The sequence below is a fragment of the Podarcis erhardii genome (genome assembly GCF_964252035.2).
Source record: "Podarcis erhardii genome assembly, chromosome: 2".
Classification (NCBI taxonomy): Eukaryota; Metazoa; Chordata; class Lepidosauria; order Squamata; family Lacertidae; genus Podarcis; species Podarcis erhardii.
In genome coordinates, this window is record NC_138498.1 from 77,578,067 (window position 1) to 77,594,290 (window position 16,224).

Here is a 16,224-nt window from a genome sequence, read left to right on the forward strand (position 1 = left end):
TATACAGTACTGTGTAAGCATACCTGACATTGGTATTTTGTGGAGGAGATCCAAGACTGGTGTAACTTTTCCTTCTTCATCTACATATATCTTCCAAACAATCATTAACTCAAGTCTATAAAAGGCAAATGATATTAAATGTCAGAGCTTCAGAGGTCAAATTCTGTATTGCAAAAAACTCTGCAGTTAGCAAATACACACTACTAGGCGTATGTATACCTGCTGCTGCAGAATTTCTGATGCTAAGGAAGAATGTTATTTTGCTCTTAAGTCTTTTTCAGCCTTTTCTCTTCGGGCTGCTGCTTTCAGAGGCAGGAAAACCCTACAGTTACCCCTTCAAAAGACGTGCCTGGTACCAATTGTGTAGTTGCTAAACACACTTTTGTACACCAGAACTACCACCTCAGCCATATCCTGCTAAGGCACATTAATGCTGGGCAAGGTCAGTTGCAATGAAAGCAATTTCCTGTTCCAAGACTTACCTACCTATTGCAATTTATTCAAGTAAAGGAAGGTTGGCTCATAGGAGAAGTGCACTATGGAATATGGAAGGGCACTTACAATGACTGAGTTGTCAAACAAAATAATGAACGGTGCGTACTTTCTGGTACTAGACTTTTATCATGGCCTTGAGGCCTTTATAAGAAATGCTAGAAATTGTAAATCCACTTTGAGGATTTCAACATCTTTTTAGCGAAGACTATGAACCAAATCATTAATTTACTTCCAAATGTTGAAGCAGGTAAAGTTATGAAACTCACCTTAGTCTGCATTTTGAAGAAATGCATTTTGCAGATTCTAAAGAGACTTTATTTTGAGAAATTTTCCCTGCTAAAATATGTGTTCCTGCTCAATCAATAATATTTCTATTGCCATCAGTTTCAAATACAGCAAATTGTGTCATCATGTTTCAATACTGTGAACCTTTGAAAAACTACCACCACTTTTCCATTATGTCAGTTTCTATGCAGTTGCTGCCTTGGCCTCCTTTGGAAGGAAGGAAAGGCTGTAAACAGAATAAATAAATAAATTCCACTTATAATTTATAACTATGACCATTCATCAACAACTTTCATTAATGTGTATCATAAAGCTTCCTTACCCAGGAAGGTTAGCACTTCTTAAGATCATGTAATCTCCAGATGATCCTTCGGGAAGTACTACAACATCAGGATACTTGTTCTATTAAATGTAAAAAAAAGACAATACTATAGCCAGTCTGTAAAGATATTAATAGGTACAATCCTACTGATAAGCCAAATATTAGTTATAGCCTGCCTGCCCCCCCCCCCGGAAGTATACATGAGTTGAGATTCAATATGAAGTAATATTGAGTAGACTCTGGACACTGATGATGATCCAACAATTGTGATTTTCAGGTAATTATACTTGCATATGTTCTGAAAAATTGCTGAAGACAGAGAGGCTAGGGCCTAGCATAGCAGAAGATCTACATCTAAGTCCTAATGCCAGCTTCTCTGTTGGGAGGCAGGGGAAGATGGGGTTCCTGCTGCAGGCGGCCTCCCTGCCTTCCAGGCCACCTATTACCAACTGCCCTGTGAGAAGATACAAGGAGGAGAGAGACACCAGATGCCTGCTCCAGACGCACTCATTTTGTTTTTTACATATCAATTTGCATTTCATAAAAGTTGTAAGCTGTTCTGAGGACTCCAGTTGAAAAGGAGGGTATACATCTAGTAAAGGTAAAGGTAAAGGTACCCTTGCCCGTACGGGCCAGTCTTGACAGACTCTAGGGTTGTGCGCTCATCTCACTCTAGAGGCCAGGAGCCAGCGCTGTCCGCAGACACTTCCGGGTCACGTGGCCAGCGTGACAAGCTGCATCTGGCGAGCCAGCGCAGCACACGGAACGCCGTTTACCTTCCCGCTGGTAAGCGGTCCCTATTTATCTACTTGCACCCGGAGGTGCTTTCGAACTGCTAGGTTGCCAGGCGCTGGGACCGAACGACGGGAGCGCACCCCGCCACGGGGATTCGAACCGCCGACCTTTCGATCGGCAAGTCCTAGGCGTTGAGGCTTTTACCCACAGCGCCACCCGCGTCCCATACATCTAGTAAATAAATACAATTCTGAACATAAGGGCAATGTAGGAAAGTTGTGATATGCCAGATCAGGCTGTTTGTCCATCTATTCCATTACTGTCTCATCTGACCGGTGGTTTATCTCCAGAGTATCAGGCAGGAGTCTTCCCTGTTATCTGCTACCTTATTCCTTTTATTGAAGATGCCAGGAAATGAACCTGCATCTTTCAGTAAGCATAGCATGTGGTCTACCACCAAGTTATGATCTTTCTAGACTGAACATAGATTCAGCCTGGTAGTGAGAAGGAACATCTTTTTGGAAGCCTCTTTATGAGGCCTCCCTCTCCAGGACTTAGGATGATCCGAGGCAGCAGGTATTTGTGAAATGTAGTTCCCCAAGGCATCTGTGCCTTCTGAAGGCCTTCTGATGGATAAGGTGTAGTGTGCACGGATGATGATACAACAATTGTGATTGCACAAAAGACCACTTGAAGAAAAATTCTTATGGGTTGGACATAATGAGACAAGGTGATTTTTTGCCAGTGCCTCGTGCAACCCTCTGGTATGGCCTCCCCACAACCCTCTGTAGCAGGTTTTAGTTGTGCATTGGGGGCTGTAGGGAAATTGGCAAATATGGCCTCCCCACTTTTCCTCCAACAGAGTTGTTCAGTTAGTGGATTTCCACTCTCACCAAGTCTGGATTTAACAATATAAAAACAACTATCTGACTTTAAGATAGGGCTGAATGCAGCCCTGTTTAGGGAAGTTTTTAATGTTTGATGTCGCTTTTTTATTAATATTCTGTTGGGAGCCACCCAGCGTGGGTGGGGTATGTATGTATGTATAAATAAATAAATATTACCATACACCCACATTCACTGGAAAAAAGTCCAAGTACAGCAGACTGTTTCTGCTATGATAAAAAAACCTTTCCATTATTCTTTATTTTGCGTCCAAGTAAGAGGAAGCAAATACTTCTACAGGGAACTTTATATGAGTGTCATGAAACGAATTCTCATATAATTACTTGTGTGTGTATTAGATCACTTTCAGTTTACCATGCTTGCAGAGAACTTTGAATTGCATCCTTTTTTTACACTGTACAGTACTTGGATTTATATCCTGATCATATAAACAAATATAAACAAACAAACTGAAGTGATCACTGGAGCTATTATTCCTGAGTAACTGCTGCATTAATAAGCATGATCTAAGCTGAAGATCCTCAAATTGCTATGATGTGTTTACAAAAAAACCAACCCACATTACAAACAAACAAACAAACAAACAAACAAACAAACCACTTTCTTCCTGCTTGATATTTGGCTGGTTTACAGAGTAAGAAATCTTGTGAAATGTGAAAAGAAACTAGTTTAAATTAGTTTACACAGATCAAAGCAGGAAGAGAATAAATGGTAGTGATAAAGGGTCAGGATGTTTCTTTGAAGTGCACTGGAGACAAATCATTTTGCAAGATCCTATCTACATCTGGCAAACAGAAATGGCTACCACATGCTCCCTTTTATCGTTGCTTGGGAATACAATACATTAAACTGCAATCTCAGTGTAATGTCACTACTCAGTGACCTTGCTGCTGGAATCCATATGAACAAGAAAAACAAAAGATCTTGCACTGAACTGAGTAGTGACAAGAGATTTATTACAAAAAAGGCAGATAATTAGTATGGTATTTTACTACAGTGAGAAAAGCATGGAAGATTATGATGCAAAATTATGATGCTCAGTACCTAGGCCCAGGGAAGTCCACCCTTCCCTCTTCCCAATAAAACACAGCAAACTGCACTATGCATATGATTTTGTGACATATTCAAATTGTGGTTACCTAAGTCAGCAGATTTGGGTCATGATCTAGAGGTGTTTATGTACTGGACTTTCCTCCTCGGCAGAGTCTTCTATAGAACTCCCAGTGTTTGGAATTTGCTTACAGAAACTTCCACTGACAACACAGACTATTTTTGCAAAGGCTGTAGGCAAATAAAATGCTAGACTTCCTCAAACAATGAATATAAAAAGAAGGGTTTTCTCAAATGTTTTCCAACCTTAACTTGAATGGTCAGCAACTGAGCTGGCAAAGGAAGGTGAAGGGCAGACAAAGAAAGGGAACCCACAACAACCCACAATGGTTTTCTCATGGTTATTTTCAGAAATCTTATTCCAGTACGGAACAAACTGGATGGTTAAAGAAAAGAACAAGGATCAAAGGAAGGAAAGAAGGATAGCATTTTTCTTTGGCTGGTATCTCAGCTGAGGGCCTCTAGTCAACCACCGAATAAGTCTTGCTGCATCAAGTCCTGCTGGACCAAGCTGTTTTTTATCTTGTATTTTATTCTGTGAACTTCCCTGAGATCTTTTGATGAAGGGCTGTATATTTTTCCCCTTCAGACCTTGTTTCCTTCCTGTGCCCCCCCCATGCTATCTGAGGTTCTACCGCCCTAACAAAAGCCTGCCCCCTAACAAAAATCCTGGCCACGCCCATGCCCCCTCCCAGTCCTACCGGTAGAAAGGTAGCTATTTAAATGTTTTCTTTGTAAATTATGACTGGTAGCCACTGGTAGCCTTATCCTCCATGAATTTGCCTAAATCTCTTTTAAAGCCATTCAGGTTGATGTAAATCATAACATATTTAAGAATGAATTCCACAGTAACAGTGCACTGTATTTCCTGTTATCTGTCCTGAAACTTCCAACGTACAGCTTCACTGGATGACCTCAGCTTCTGCTATCATGAGAGACTGAAAACTTCTATGTACTTTTTCACAGCATTCCTTATTGTCTGTTTTCATTTCTTTTGTCAAAGTTTGTATTTCTTTTTATTCCCTACATTTAGACAAAACTTCTATTTTTCAAAGGAAGCCTTATTGTGCCCAGATAGCTCCCTTTACTCTTTGTGGCCCTGGTCTGCAGTATACATTCTAGCTGAGTAGAGTATCTAGCAAGAATTACAGAGAAATTTGACCTGCTTCACTTTCCCTTTCAGCTTCCTTTTTACCAATCCCGTCATTTTTGGGAAGCTTCCTTTTCCGAACTCAAAAGTTACTGGACTTCCTTGGCAATTTCCCCACATAAATATGTGTTGAACTTGATAGCACTGGGGTCATTATTAGTTTAATAGCACTTACATCTCACACCAAGTCCTGGGCATAAGCCATAAATAACTAAAAACCTAGCTACAGCTTTCAGACATTGGTTACTTTGGATGATTTTTGCAACTTCAACTTCCTTGACATGTTCCTAAGACAAAGGAAATGGATTCCCCAACAAAAAGATCTAGAATATTCACAGGGCATTTTTCAACAGAGACATAGATTCACATGTTGACAACCTCCATTCTTAGAAGTCCTGGATAAAAAAATATGATTGTGTTAGGATTTCCTCACAGGAATGGAAAAACTTTCATATCCAAGGTGAAAAGCAATCACTCATCTTTTAATGTTTCTACACCTTTGGGAGATAACAAAGAAATATCTGTAGTCCACATTTGATGAAACAGAATTGAAGATTTCCAATAAGACACATGTTTTAGTTTAGCACACAGACAAACCCAGCTGTGGTATGCATATTTGTTCCAAACAACTTTTGAAACTGTAGTTTTGAGAGAGATCCTGCCCTTTTAAGGTCTGCATAGAAGGGAGACTTCTATGATGTCCATCTTTATCCATCACTGCAAGTTGATGGGAAGACCTGTACCTAGTGAAGTTCTCCTGTCAGCATAGAAAATGTGATTCTGAAAGAAGACATATCAGTCATTGCAACACTGTAGTTGGAAAAGCCACCCCTAGATGCTTTTAGGTCTCGGCCTGGACAACCTACCCAGAGTTTGTTCCAGATCTCATGTAACTGTCCTCAATTTCTTGTTCCCTTTCAGAAGATGCCATACAGTCTGCAGAAGCTGCATATTGATGTGACACCTATCTCTTCTCACCTACCTTCCACTAGCTGCTGTCGAGACAATAATACTATTGAGCAACAACTAATTTAACTTATTGCTAATTTAACTTATTAGGCTCTGGCTCTTAAACTCCTGGATGCTCTAGGAACACCTAGCTATAAAAATAATGTTCTAAACATTTTGCTAGTGCCAGGAGAAAGCATTTTCAGGCGGTGTATATTATTTTCTCACTCACCCAAACTGAAAGCCTAAAACTGATATCCAGTAATTAGAGCACACTGCTTATAAGCTTGATGTGGGACATGTGGTTGGGTGTCCTTCCTCTTATATAGACTGCTGAAAGCAAATAGCTGAGTAGTAACTTATCATGGTGTACACACAAGGGATATCTGGTAAGTGTGTACTCTTCTGGAAAGTGGCGACTCATCTCTTGTCAGGCGAATACAGATGACTGGTGGTCACATACAGTGTGCACAATTATCATTTGGTAAATGATCACCTATATTCACCCCCCTCTGCAGATGCAGAACAACCAGAAGAAGAGCGATGGAGAAGAATCATCAACAGAGACTGCTTTCCGAAGTTAGCTGTCATATGTGTGAAGGCATGCAGGCCTCTGTTGAACAACTCCACTTAGGTAGATGAGAACACTTTCCTAATCCCTTTCAATCGCACTGATCTTACAGTGGATTGGACTTTGCTTAAAACAGAGGTGGTTAACCTTTGGCTTGCCAGATGTTGCTGGGCTGCAGCCCATGCTGGCTGGGGCTGATGGGAGTTTGAGTCTAGTAACAGCTGGATGGCCAAGATTAGCCACCCCTAAATTAAAGGGAAATTTTCCATCCAATAAATCTGTGACCTAACTAAATAAAGGAGAAATGGGAAGCTAAACTTTAAAAACAACACTGTGAATGCTTCACAATCCATGAAAAATATGTTTCTCTAGTTTCAGTGCCAATTGTATTACAGTTTCAAGGACTTTTTAAAGGGTAGGCAACTGATTCATTCTACAACTCAGCTGGGTTAAAAAAAGTGCATGTCAGACACCTCAGAATGTACACCGTTTTTGTTATTGGAGTAGATGAGGAAATGGAAAGTATTTTTGGTTGAACCAAACACTTCACTTCATTTGAAAATCCATTATTTTTCCAGGATCTGGTTATACTTTGTAGCAAGTTAAGAGTTTAAATGGATGTTCCTGGGATTTTAGAAACATTAAGTAACTGCCCTGTCTGGAATTGTTTTCCAAGTCTCACAAGCACTGTCAGCTACAACAGATGCCAAAACCAAACTGACTGAGTAAGAACTTTAGTTTGTACTTGCTAGTTTATTTTTTATTTTTTATTACCTTTGTGCCTCTCCCACTCCCAACATAAAAGTTGTGTAAAATGTAGAATCTATTGAGTTGGAGATTTTTGCATAATTGTAACATAATCCCAGGGTATATTCTGGAGGCACACGAAGCCACCATCTTGCTGAAGATGAGCAAGCAAGATAGAAAAGCACCTGGAATTTACGTGTATACTTTGGGTCCTTGGTGATGTGACTGGCAAATCACATCACATTGGGTTCCTTGATAGAAGAAAGGCCAGATAAAAATGTAGTAATTTTTTTGGAAGTATACTTATTTCATAATTTTTTTACACCAGGTTTATATCCACCCAACTCTTTGCTGGATTATGGTCAATATCTATGGGAAGTTGTATATCACATTCTTTTCAGCACAGAAAATCTCATCAGAAAGTGGATAGAACAGCAAAGTGATAGTACAAAAGGACTTATTAATTCCTATAGTGCTATGGTCTGAAAAAGTTAAAGATCCATTAATCGCTTTTTCAGGTCACACCCCTTTACCACAATTTAGCATTTTGTAATGGGAATGCTGTGTGATTATTTGCAGTCCATGTGCTATTGCTGTCATCATGACATATTAGAATCAAAGAAAAGCAATCTGAAATTTGACTACTTAAGCTCTGTACCACAAATTTAAATTTAACATGTCGCAACAAATGTAGCTACTGAAACAGCAATACAAAACAAGAAAGAAACAGCACACATAGGGTTTGTGTGACTTTTACTGGAAAAAGTGATGGATTAAGACTTAAACCTCAAGGACTTTTAAATTAAAATCATCTGAACAAAGAATGTAAATTAAAAAACACGAATGTTATAGCTTAAATACAATTACATAGTCAGCAGTTTTTCATAGAGCAGACTAGAGGATTGTTTAGTATACAGCACATGGAAAATATTAAATGTAGACACCACCACCACCGAGAATTTTATAAGCTACAGAAAGTAACACACATTTACAGACACAATTCCTTTAATTTCCATTGGGAAGCTGTGTTAGTTTGTTGGAAAAACAACAATAAGTCTTTTGGCACCTTAAAGATTAACAAAATAATTTAATATGACATAAACTTTTATGGACTAGAGTCCCCTACATCAGATGAATGGAGTGCAACCCTCATTTTACCTGCAACTGAAGGTGACACTTCATGCACAATCAATTATGCCCTATTTATATATGTTAGTTTTCAAGGTATCACAAGACTCTCCATTATTTATTTCCTTAATGGAAAGCCAGAGTATGAAATTCTATAACCCATTCTATTGATGTGCTGTTTCCTCAATTTTGAAACACAGTGTTGGTAGTAGGTTACCTTACTATCTCACAGATGCAACAAATGTGCAGAGGTGCCAATCCTCAGAGCCAAGGCTTTCCTACCCATGGAACATCCAATGAGGCTGGACTCACTGAAAAGGGTTAACTGTAAATAATCTGAAGTAAGCATTGCTTGTTAGATTAAAAACCAGACCTTATAGGTTCATTAATCCTTGTTGGTTATCTTGGATTTCAAGGGCTGTTCCATGCCTAGCATTCTTATGCTTAATAATTAAGACTGGTGTTCATACAAACTTCTGTGTTCCACTGCATTAGCAGATTCCAGAAGTGTGGCTGTGTTAGGCTGTTGTAGATTAATATCGAAAGTTTTTAACCTACTAGAGCATCGTTTATCTGATAGATAACTTCAAAAATATATATTAGCCTAGGTTCTGTCAGTTTAAATGCTAATTAGTCACAAGAATGTACAAAATATAGCTGTATTGGGTGGGGTGGGAGAAGAATTAAGATCCAATTTGTGGTTGGGAAGAGTTAAGATACTGGTGCCAAGAAGTTTAGAATTTTTTTTCATGTCTTTTCCCATGCTCTTGGGACAGACACAAATGATAGTACTTACCCAGTTTACTGACTCAGAAAAATCCCTTGATAATAATTGTGGTTTTTTAAAATTATATATAACAATACATTAGTATTATTTGGAAGGAAATATACTATATCATCAGCCAAGGTTCCAGTTGCTATTATAAAAGTTTTTATAAAAGACTCTTTCTCAGGAAGGAAGGCCACTTCCCCAAGGAGTTACCGTATTTTTTGCACCATAACACTCACTTTTTTCCTCCTAAAAAGTAAGGGGAAATGTCTGTGCGTGTTATGGAGTGAATGCCTGCGGGTGGTGGTGGGGATCTGCTGCAGTCGTGCGCAGAGGATCCATGGTTTCCCCTTCCTTCCCTCCTCCGTGGTTACAAAGCATGGATCCACATGGATCCTCAGGATTTTTGCATTGGGCTACTCCAAACTCACTGTCAGATCACATGTCTGTGGCCACAGCATGAACCACAAAAATCATATATCCACTATTTCGTTTAGAATATTTTTTTTCTTGTTTTCCTCCTCTAAAAATACGGTAATCCCCAGTTGTCTCACCAGCCATTGTCCACTTCTGTTCTGTTCCCCTTTCTTTCAGATAGCACACATAGTTTCCCCTCTCCACATTTTAGTATCACAATAACTGTGTGAGATAGGTTACAGTTAAACTATCGGTAACTGATGTGGCAAACTGTGCACACATAAAAACTTAATCTGCTTCAAAACAGCCTATTTGCGAGATAACACCCTCAGCTGGAAACATCCCTTATGTCCTCATTGCAAATATGCATGGATTCACTGGGCAAGATGGTTACTGAGGAGTTAGTGAACAGAACTGAGCAAACCATCATTCTCTGTATTATTCACTGCTTTAAAAGGACAAGGAAAACGAGAGTAGTCCTTCCTTTCATACTCTTAATAGAAATATGGCATCCTATAGTCAGGGCTTGAAGTTACTTGTATCTCTCACAGTTGTAAATATAACAAAACTTTCTCAAAAGGGCTGTCACACGATGTCTTTCCAAATGAAAGATACTTTTGACTTCTTTTGACACTAAGTGTATTAATGCAGAGGACAATAAATGGCAGAAATAACTGAAAGAGATACTATTGTTGTACAAGTTGCCTAACAACCAAAACAGAGATATGGCACAGGAATGCTTTTCAATGCCCTTAGTGCAGCACTTCAGAGGCTGGGTATAATATTCATCAACTTGGTATGAAACTATTCTAAAATGTTGTTTATGTACACATTCCTGTTCAAGGCTTAAGTGCACTGGACAAAAGGAGGGTTCCCCCTCCCAACCCAAAATGAGATTCTGTAGGCTGCTTTTAAATAGCTGCAGAAACACTATGCCAAATTTACGGAAGAAGACTGTACTACGACATGTACTGAAACTTCAGATTTTGTGGGAAACAACACCGTTCTCTAGAACATTTTAAAAAGTAGTAATGCATTTTCAAGACTGGCAAATTAGAAGTGGTTCAGAAGAGAGCTTTGAAGATGTGGGGTAGGCTTAGTTTAGTCCTAGAACAAACTATATATTAGGAGGCTTACTTTGGTCAGAATCGAGTATATACTTCCAGGTAAAGGTAAAGGGACCCCTGACCATTAGGTTCAGTCGTGGCCGACTCTGGGGTTGTGGCGCTCATCTCGCTTTATTGGCCGAGGGAGCCGGTGTACGGCTTCCGGGTCATGCGGCCAGCATGACTAAGCCGCTTCTGGCGAACCAGAGCAGCGCACGGAAATATCTTTCGAACTGCTTAGGTTGGCAGGAGCAGGGACCAAGCAATGGGAGCTCACCCCGTCGCGGAGATTCGAACCGCCAACTTTCTGATCGGCAAGTCCTAGACTCTGTGGTTTAACCCACAGTGCCACCCGTGTCCTTATATACTTCCAGAGTTAATGCTAAATACATTACTTCTGGTAAATGAGCCATCATAGCCACCAGAGGGCCATGAAAATTTGTGTACTGGGCCTTTTAAACTCAGCTTCCCATAGAACTTATATTCTACTTTCCCCCTCCACAAAGGAATTGCTCAAAGTGGCTTACAAATATAAAGTCAATCATAAGAGCACAACTATTAAAACACATTTGAGATGCTGATATTGCTTTCATATCAATACTTTGGCATAGTCTAGAATCGTAAACGCTATTTTTTTTGGCTAAAAGAAACTTCAACATTTCTTCAAGAAGCTTTATGAGGCTTGTAGAGCTTATTTTCTTGTTGTTAAAGAGTGTTCAGGTACCTTTTAAATTATGCACACATGCCTTAATATTGGAGGGAATTGCTATCAAGACTAACTCAAACCATGTCTGAAGTTTCAGGTAGTCTGGATGCAAGTTATTGCACTTCTGAATATTATGTGCAGCATAATGCTATAAAATTTTCTTGATGAAAAGCTTGGGTAAATTAAAATAATTACCTCAACACTTGGCATTCTGTGTTAGATCCTGCCTTTATGCAACAGATATTGTCTAAAAAGCCCAAGTTAACACTAACATCATTGTCATGAAAGAAACAAGAACAGCTTTTAAGCTTGAGCAGTTTTTCAGGAATGCAACCCATTTTCTTTTTGTCCCAAAGAAGATATTTGTGATATGAGAGAGTTTCATTACTTTGTTTTCCCCCAACTCATACAAATGAATTCCAACTCCCTCTCTCTTTTCTTTTTAGACCCAAAGTTTCATCTGGTAATTTAGTATCACAGGCACTTCACTTTGTATATCTCTTCAGGTTGTTTTACATAGAGCAAAGTAATTAAATAATGTTTTCTCTGTATGCACTTTTGATGTCGATCACAAAAATGTACAACAGTCTTATTAAATAATATGGTGGGTACTGCCGAGATTATTATTTTTTAGATTAGGCATTTGACAGAAATGGAAAATTCCTGAGTTATGGTGAGGATGCCATCATGGAAACAATCAAGTGACCCAGTCTTAAATTTGGATGTGTTGCCCAGAGACTTTGAAATCCCTGATCAACAATAAATATCACATCACATATACAATATACTCATATCACCAAAAGGTTCCAATCTTGCTTTAGATGCAGAGTTGCCAGCTGGGATTGGGAAGAGTTTTGAGTGTATCTCAGAAAGGCTGAGACAACCAGTAAAATGTGCTGGTTAGGCTGAATATCTGGAGTACAGGTATGGTGAAGAAGGAAAGTATATAGAGAGAACACTTCCCAGGATGTGATTCCCCTTGTTCACAACCCCAGTGTAGGCTTGGGTACTGCATGCCCTGCAAGCGGAAATAACCTGCATGTGGAACTCTGTCCCAGATGGCCCAGACTTCTGTAGTGAGATTCTAGAGACCTTGCCATTTCCTGCTCTGGTTCTGTGGTTCTGTACTATGACAAGAAAGGTGGGCTCCACATACACATTTGCCTCTGGAGGCTGAATGAAGATGCCAGTGACACAGTGTCCCACAATCTCAATGAAGGCCTCTGCCCTCTGTCATTCATGCCTATGACTCAAGGAGTGGCTCATGGTAAGAGTACAAACTCATCATGTAATGCCATCTTTCACAAACACAAGAAGGATATTACAAATTTAAGTGCAAATATTCTGAATAAGTTGAAGGGAGAACTATTACTTTATTGATTTATTTCACTATGGGTTGGAGTCTGAATTTATTATCATGGGCTGAATGGAGTTCTACTCATCCCAGCACCACCTCCCATGCTGTTCTGGGATGGTTCAGGGGGGTATTTTTACTTTAAGCAATTTTATCACAAAATCTTCAAAGACAGGGAGGGTTGAGTTTCAAATATGCTGTTATGAAAGAGGAAAAAGAGTTTTTGAGAAGCTCAGGGATCAAAGCTGAGAATTGGTTAGATGAGGTTTTCTGAACTCTCTTGCTGGGATAACTGGGCAATATCACCATGTGAAAAATATCAGAAAGTCATAAATTAGCTATTAAATTTCTGTACTTCTTTGAATCCTATTGAATCTTTGTCTAAAGAAAGCAAATTCTTCCTCATATGTACGCACTAGACAGTTTCATGTTGAGCTTGAAGAGTCTTACTTTACAACTGAATGTTCACATGCTATGACTACATATGTTTCCTATTTATTCACTGATGAGATGAAAATCTGACTAAAGTGCTTTATTTGATGTTTAGTGTTAAATCAAAAGCATATTAAATGTACTAAACCAAGGTAGAATATGCTTCAAAAACAATTTGAAAACCTGTGAGAAATTTCTGATTCCTGTAGAAGTCAGTATGACTTCTGATTCCTGTAGAAGTCATATGAATTATATATATTGGATATGGCAGAGTAGATACGATTTATGTCCTGACACTTCTACATTTTCAACCCAAGGCTTGCATTTCCCTATGAGCAACTTTTCAGAGGCCAAATGCCAGTGGTGAACATGGCCAGAGGCAAAAGTGGGTGAGGTAACTGATGCAACTCTTTTGTTTGAACAGTAGGCTACATTTCAGCCATGAAAAAGCCAGAGGCTTCTGCACTCCCTCCTCATATCTCTTCATCTTCCATCCAGGCATTATCACAGTTCAAGTACACATTCCAGTCAGGCAAAAGCACTCAAGGAGGATGTGGAGCAAAGTCAGTGGGAAAGAGGTGTAGCCTAGGAAATTTCCCAAGAATCTGGTAGAAAAGCTGGGAGGAATGCATTTGTCTTACCCACCTTCTAGGCCTTAAGTTCCCTGCATAATTATAGCGAGTTCCAGAGCATTATAGCCATTCTGGGTGGATGATACAGACTTCTGATTCTATTGCAATTAGAAAATAGTGTTGGTGGCATCCATTTGTCTCGGGAGACAATGGAGGAATGCACATTTGGGAGTAAAAATGGAATCCTGCAAACTGTTCAGTTGGGAAAATTTACATTGCTGGAATGGGAAATTCTGTATCTGTTACTGTTCTAGAAACAGCAAAATTCCCCAAAATAAATATTTGAAATAGCTGTTCCCCATGTGTTTCTGGAGGATAGTGAAAATGATTACTTTAATATTTGCATTATTTTTTTAAAAAAACAATTGATAATACAAGTAAATGTGAAGCATTTTACCACACACAGTAACCGATCCAATCTAACAGTGCAATGTTTTACACATCTATTCAGAAGGAAGCACCACTAAGAACAAGGATACTTTCATGTCCTATTTGTGGGTTTCTCATAGACATCTGATTGGTCACTCTGGGAATCTAAATACTGGACAAGATGGCTTAGACTGCATAGAACTGTAGCCTAAAATAATCATGTACACACTTGCTGGGAATAAATTCCATTTATATCAATGGGTATTAATTATAAACAAGCATGCATAAGTTTGTACTGTATTTTTAAAAAGCATATAAATATTGAAATTATACATTTGTAAACATAAATATATAAAGACAAATGGGGCCTGCAACAAAATGTTGCAGTATGGAGTGCTTCTGTTCAGAGTTGCAGCAACTCTATTCCATTCCTTCTCCAATGCAGTTTGCTGTCCACCCGGCTTTACAGTCAACATTACATGGTCATTTATGCCCAGCCCTCATTAGACTGCTTTTGGTCCTGCTCTTAGGATCACCAAGCCTAGTGATACCTACCTCCTGTGAATGGGTGCTGACATTTTGGCTACATAAGCAATGGTACTCACAGCCTGAATACTGCAAATAGAGGCAATGATAGCCATGATTGTAAAGGAGTGATTCATGGGGCAAACAACAAAAGACTGTAATGGGAGAGTTATGTTTAGTTTTTAGTTAAAATACTTCCTTCCAATAGCATAGTCTTTTAAAAAATGGATTTCAAATGAAGTCCTAATTTTAGCTTATTTGAAGACCATGCAGCATGACATATAGGTCAGAGAGACAGTAAAAGGTGATTCTGTGGGATATATTTATTCTGAATGTATTTACAGTAGTACCTCGAGTTAAGTACTTAATTCGTTCCGGAGGTCCGTTCTTAACCTGAAGCACCACTTTAGCTAATGGGGCCTCCTGCTGCTGCCGCGCCACCGGAGCATGATTTCTGTTCTCATCCTGAAGCAAAGTTCTTAACCCGAGGTACTATTTCTGGGTTAGCGGAGTATGTAACCTGAAGCATAAGTAACCCGAGGTACCACTGTATTTAAGAATGTAAGCAAAATAGTCTTTTATGAAGTGAAAGGTGTCCGGCTCTTCATGTTTTTGTATCTGCTCAAAAACCTGAGTCATCTGAATTCAGACTGAAAATAACACGATTCATTTTCTCCAGTCCAGCTGTTTTCAGTTTATTTCACTTGAACCAAGAAGGCTGTTTGCAAGCTCAAAACTTGTGTCTGTAAAATCCCCAGCCCATTTCCCCCTCCTAAGTCAGTAGGAACTAGAGAACCTCTTGTTCACCAATGAAATCCAACCAAAAATGATTCATGACAAGTTGAAATATATATCATCCTATTCAGCATAAACAGATTCCTTACTACTACAGAAACCATACTAATTTAGAAACCTAATCTATATTATTTTCCTAACTTGGACTAAATAGTATGTCTGCAGTAATGTAATAGGATTCTTTATGCTTAAATGGCACTGCTTTATGTACCTTAGAAAAGCATTTGCTTTGAATACAGCCTCTTTAAACAGTAACCACATGTGTATAAGTATAGGATATTTTAGGTATTGTTGTAAACCTAAATGAAGTAGGAACAAAATGGATCCAGGCAATGACCACACAATGAAAGGCCAACAACTGAGAACTGGGCTGGGTTTGTCTTACACTATGGAATTATGAAGAAGTAAACATGATAAAGCATTCTCTGATGTGGATCCCTCAGCAACCTATGGCCCAGTCCTATAAGCCGCTGTGCAAAATCAGTTCATAGAATCCAGCCCAAGGATTGTAGCACCAACCAAAGGCAGACTTAATTCTGCTGGAAATTTCTATTCCATACCACAGATGAACCCTGACATATGTGAAATGTGTATTAAGTAAATTTTAACTGCAAAGATGAAGTGTGCCTTACTTCAACAATGGAAAAGCCACAGCCTATCTGCCCCACCACCCAAAAAAATTAAGAGCAAGGAACAAGACTTCTAGACAGGGTTGAGCAGCA

The 16,224-nt window shown here is 39.1% G+C and overlaps 1 protein-coding gene across 3 annotated transcripts in view; it reads right to left on the reverse strand.

Moving 5' to 3' along the window:
- CENPP (centromere protein P) overlaps positions 1–16,224 on the reverse strand; it is a 148,050-nt gene that overhangs the window by 2,658 nt on the left and 129,168 nt on the right. For all 3 annotated transcript variants that reach the window (XM_081848577.1, XM_081848575.1, XM_081848576.1), the window contains exons 7-8: positions 1,103–1,182; positions 24–115 (exon numbers count right to left, since the gene is read on the reverse strand). In XM_081848577.1, coding sequence (XP_081704703.1) covers positions 24–115; positions 1,103–1,182 — 172 coding nt within the window. The remainder of the gene's footprint in view (positions 1–23; positions 116–1,102; positions 1,183–16,224) is intronic.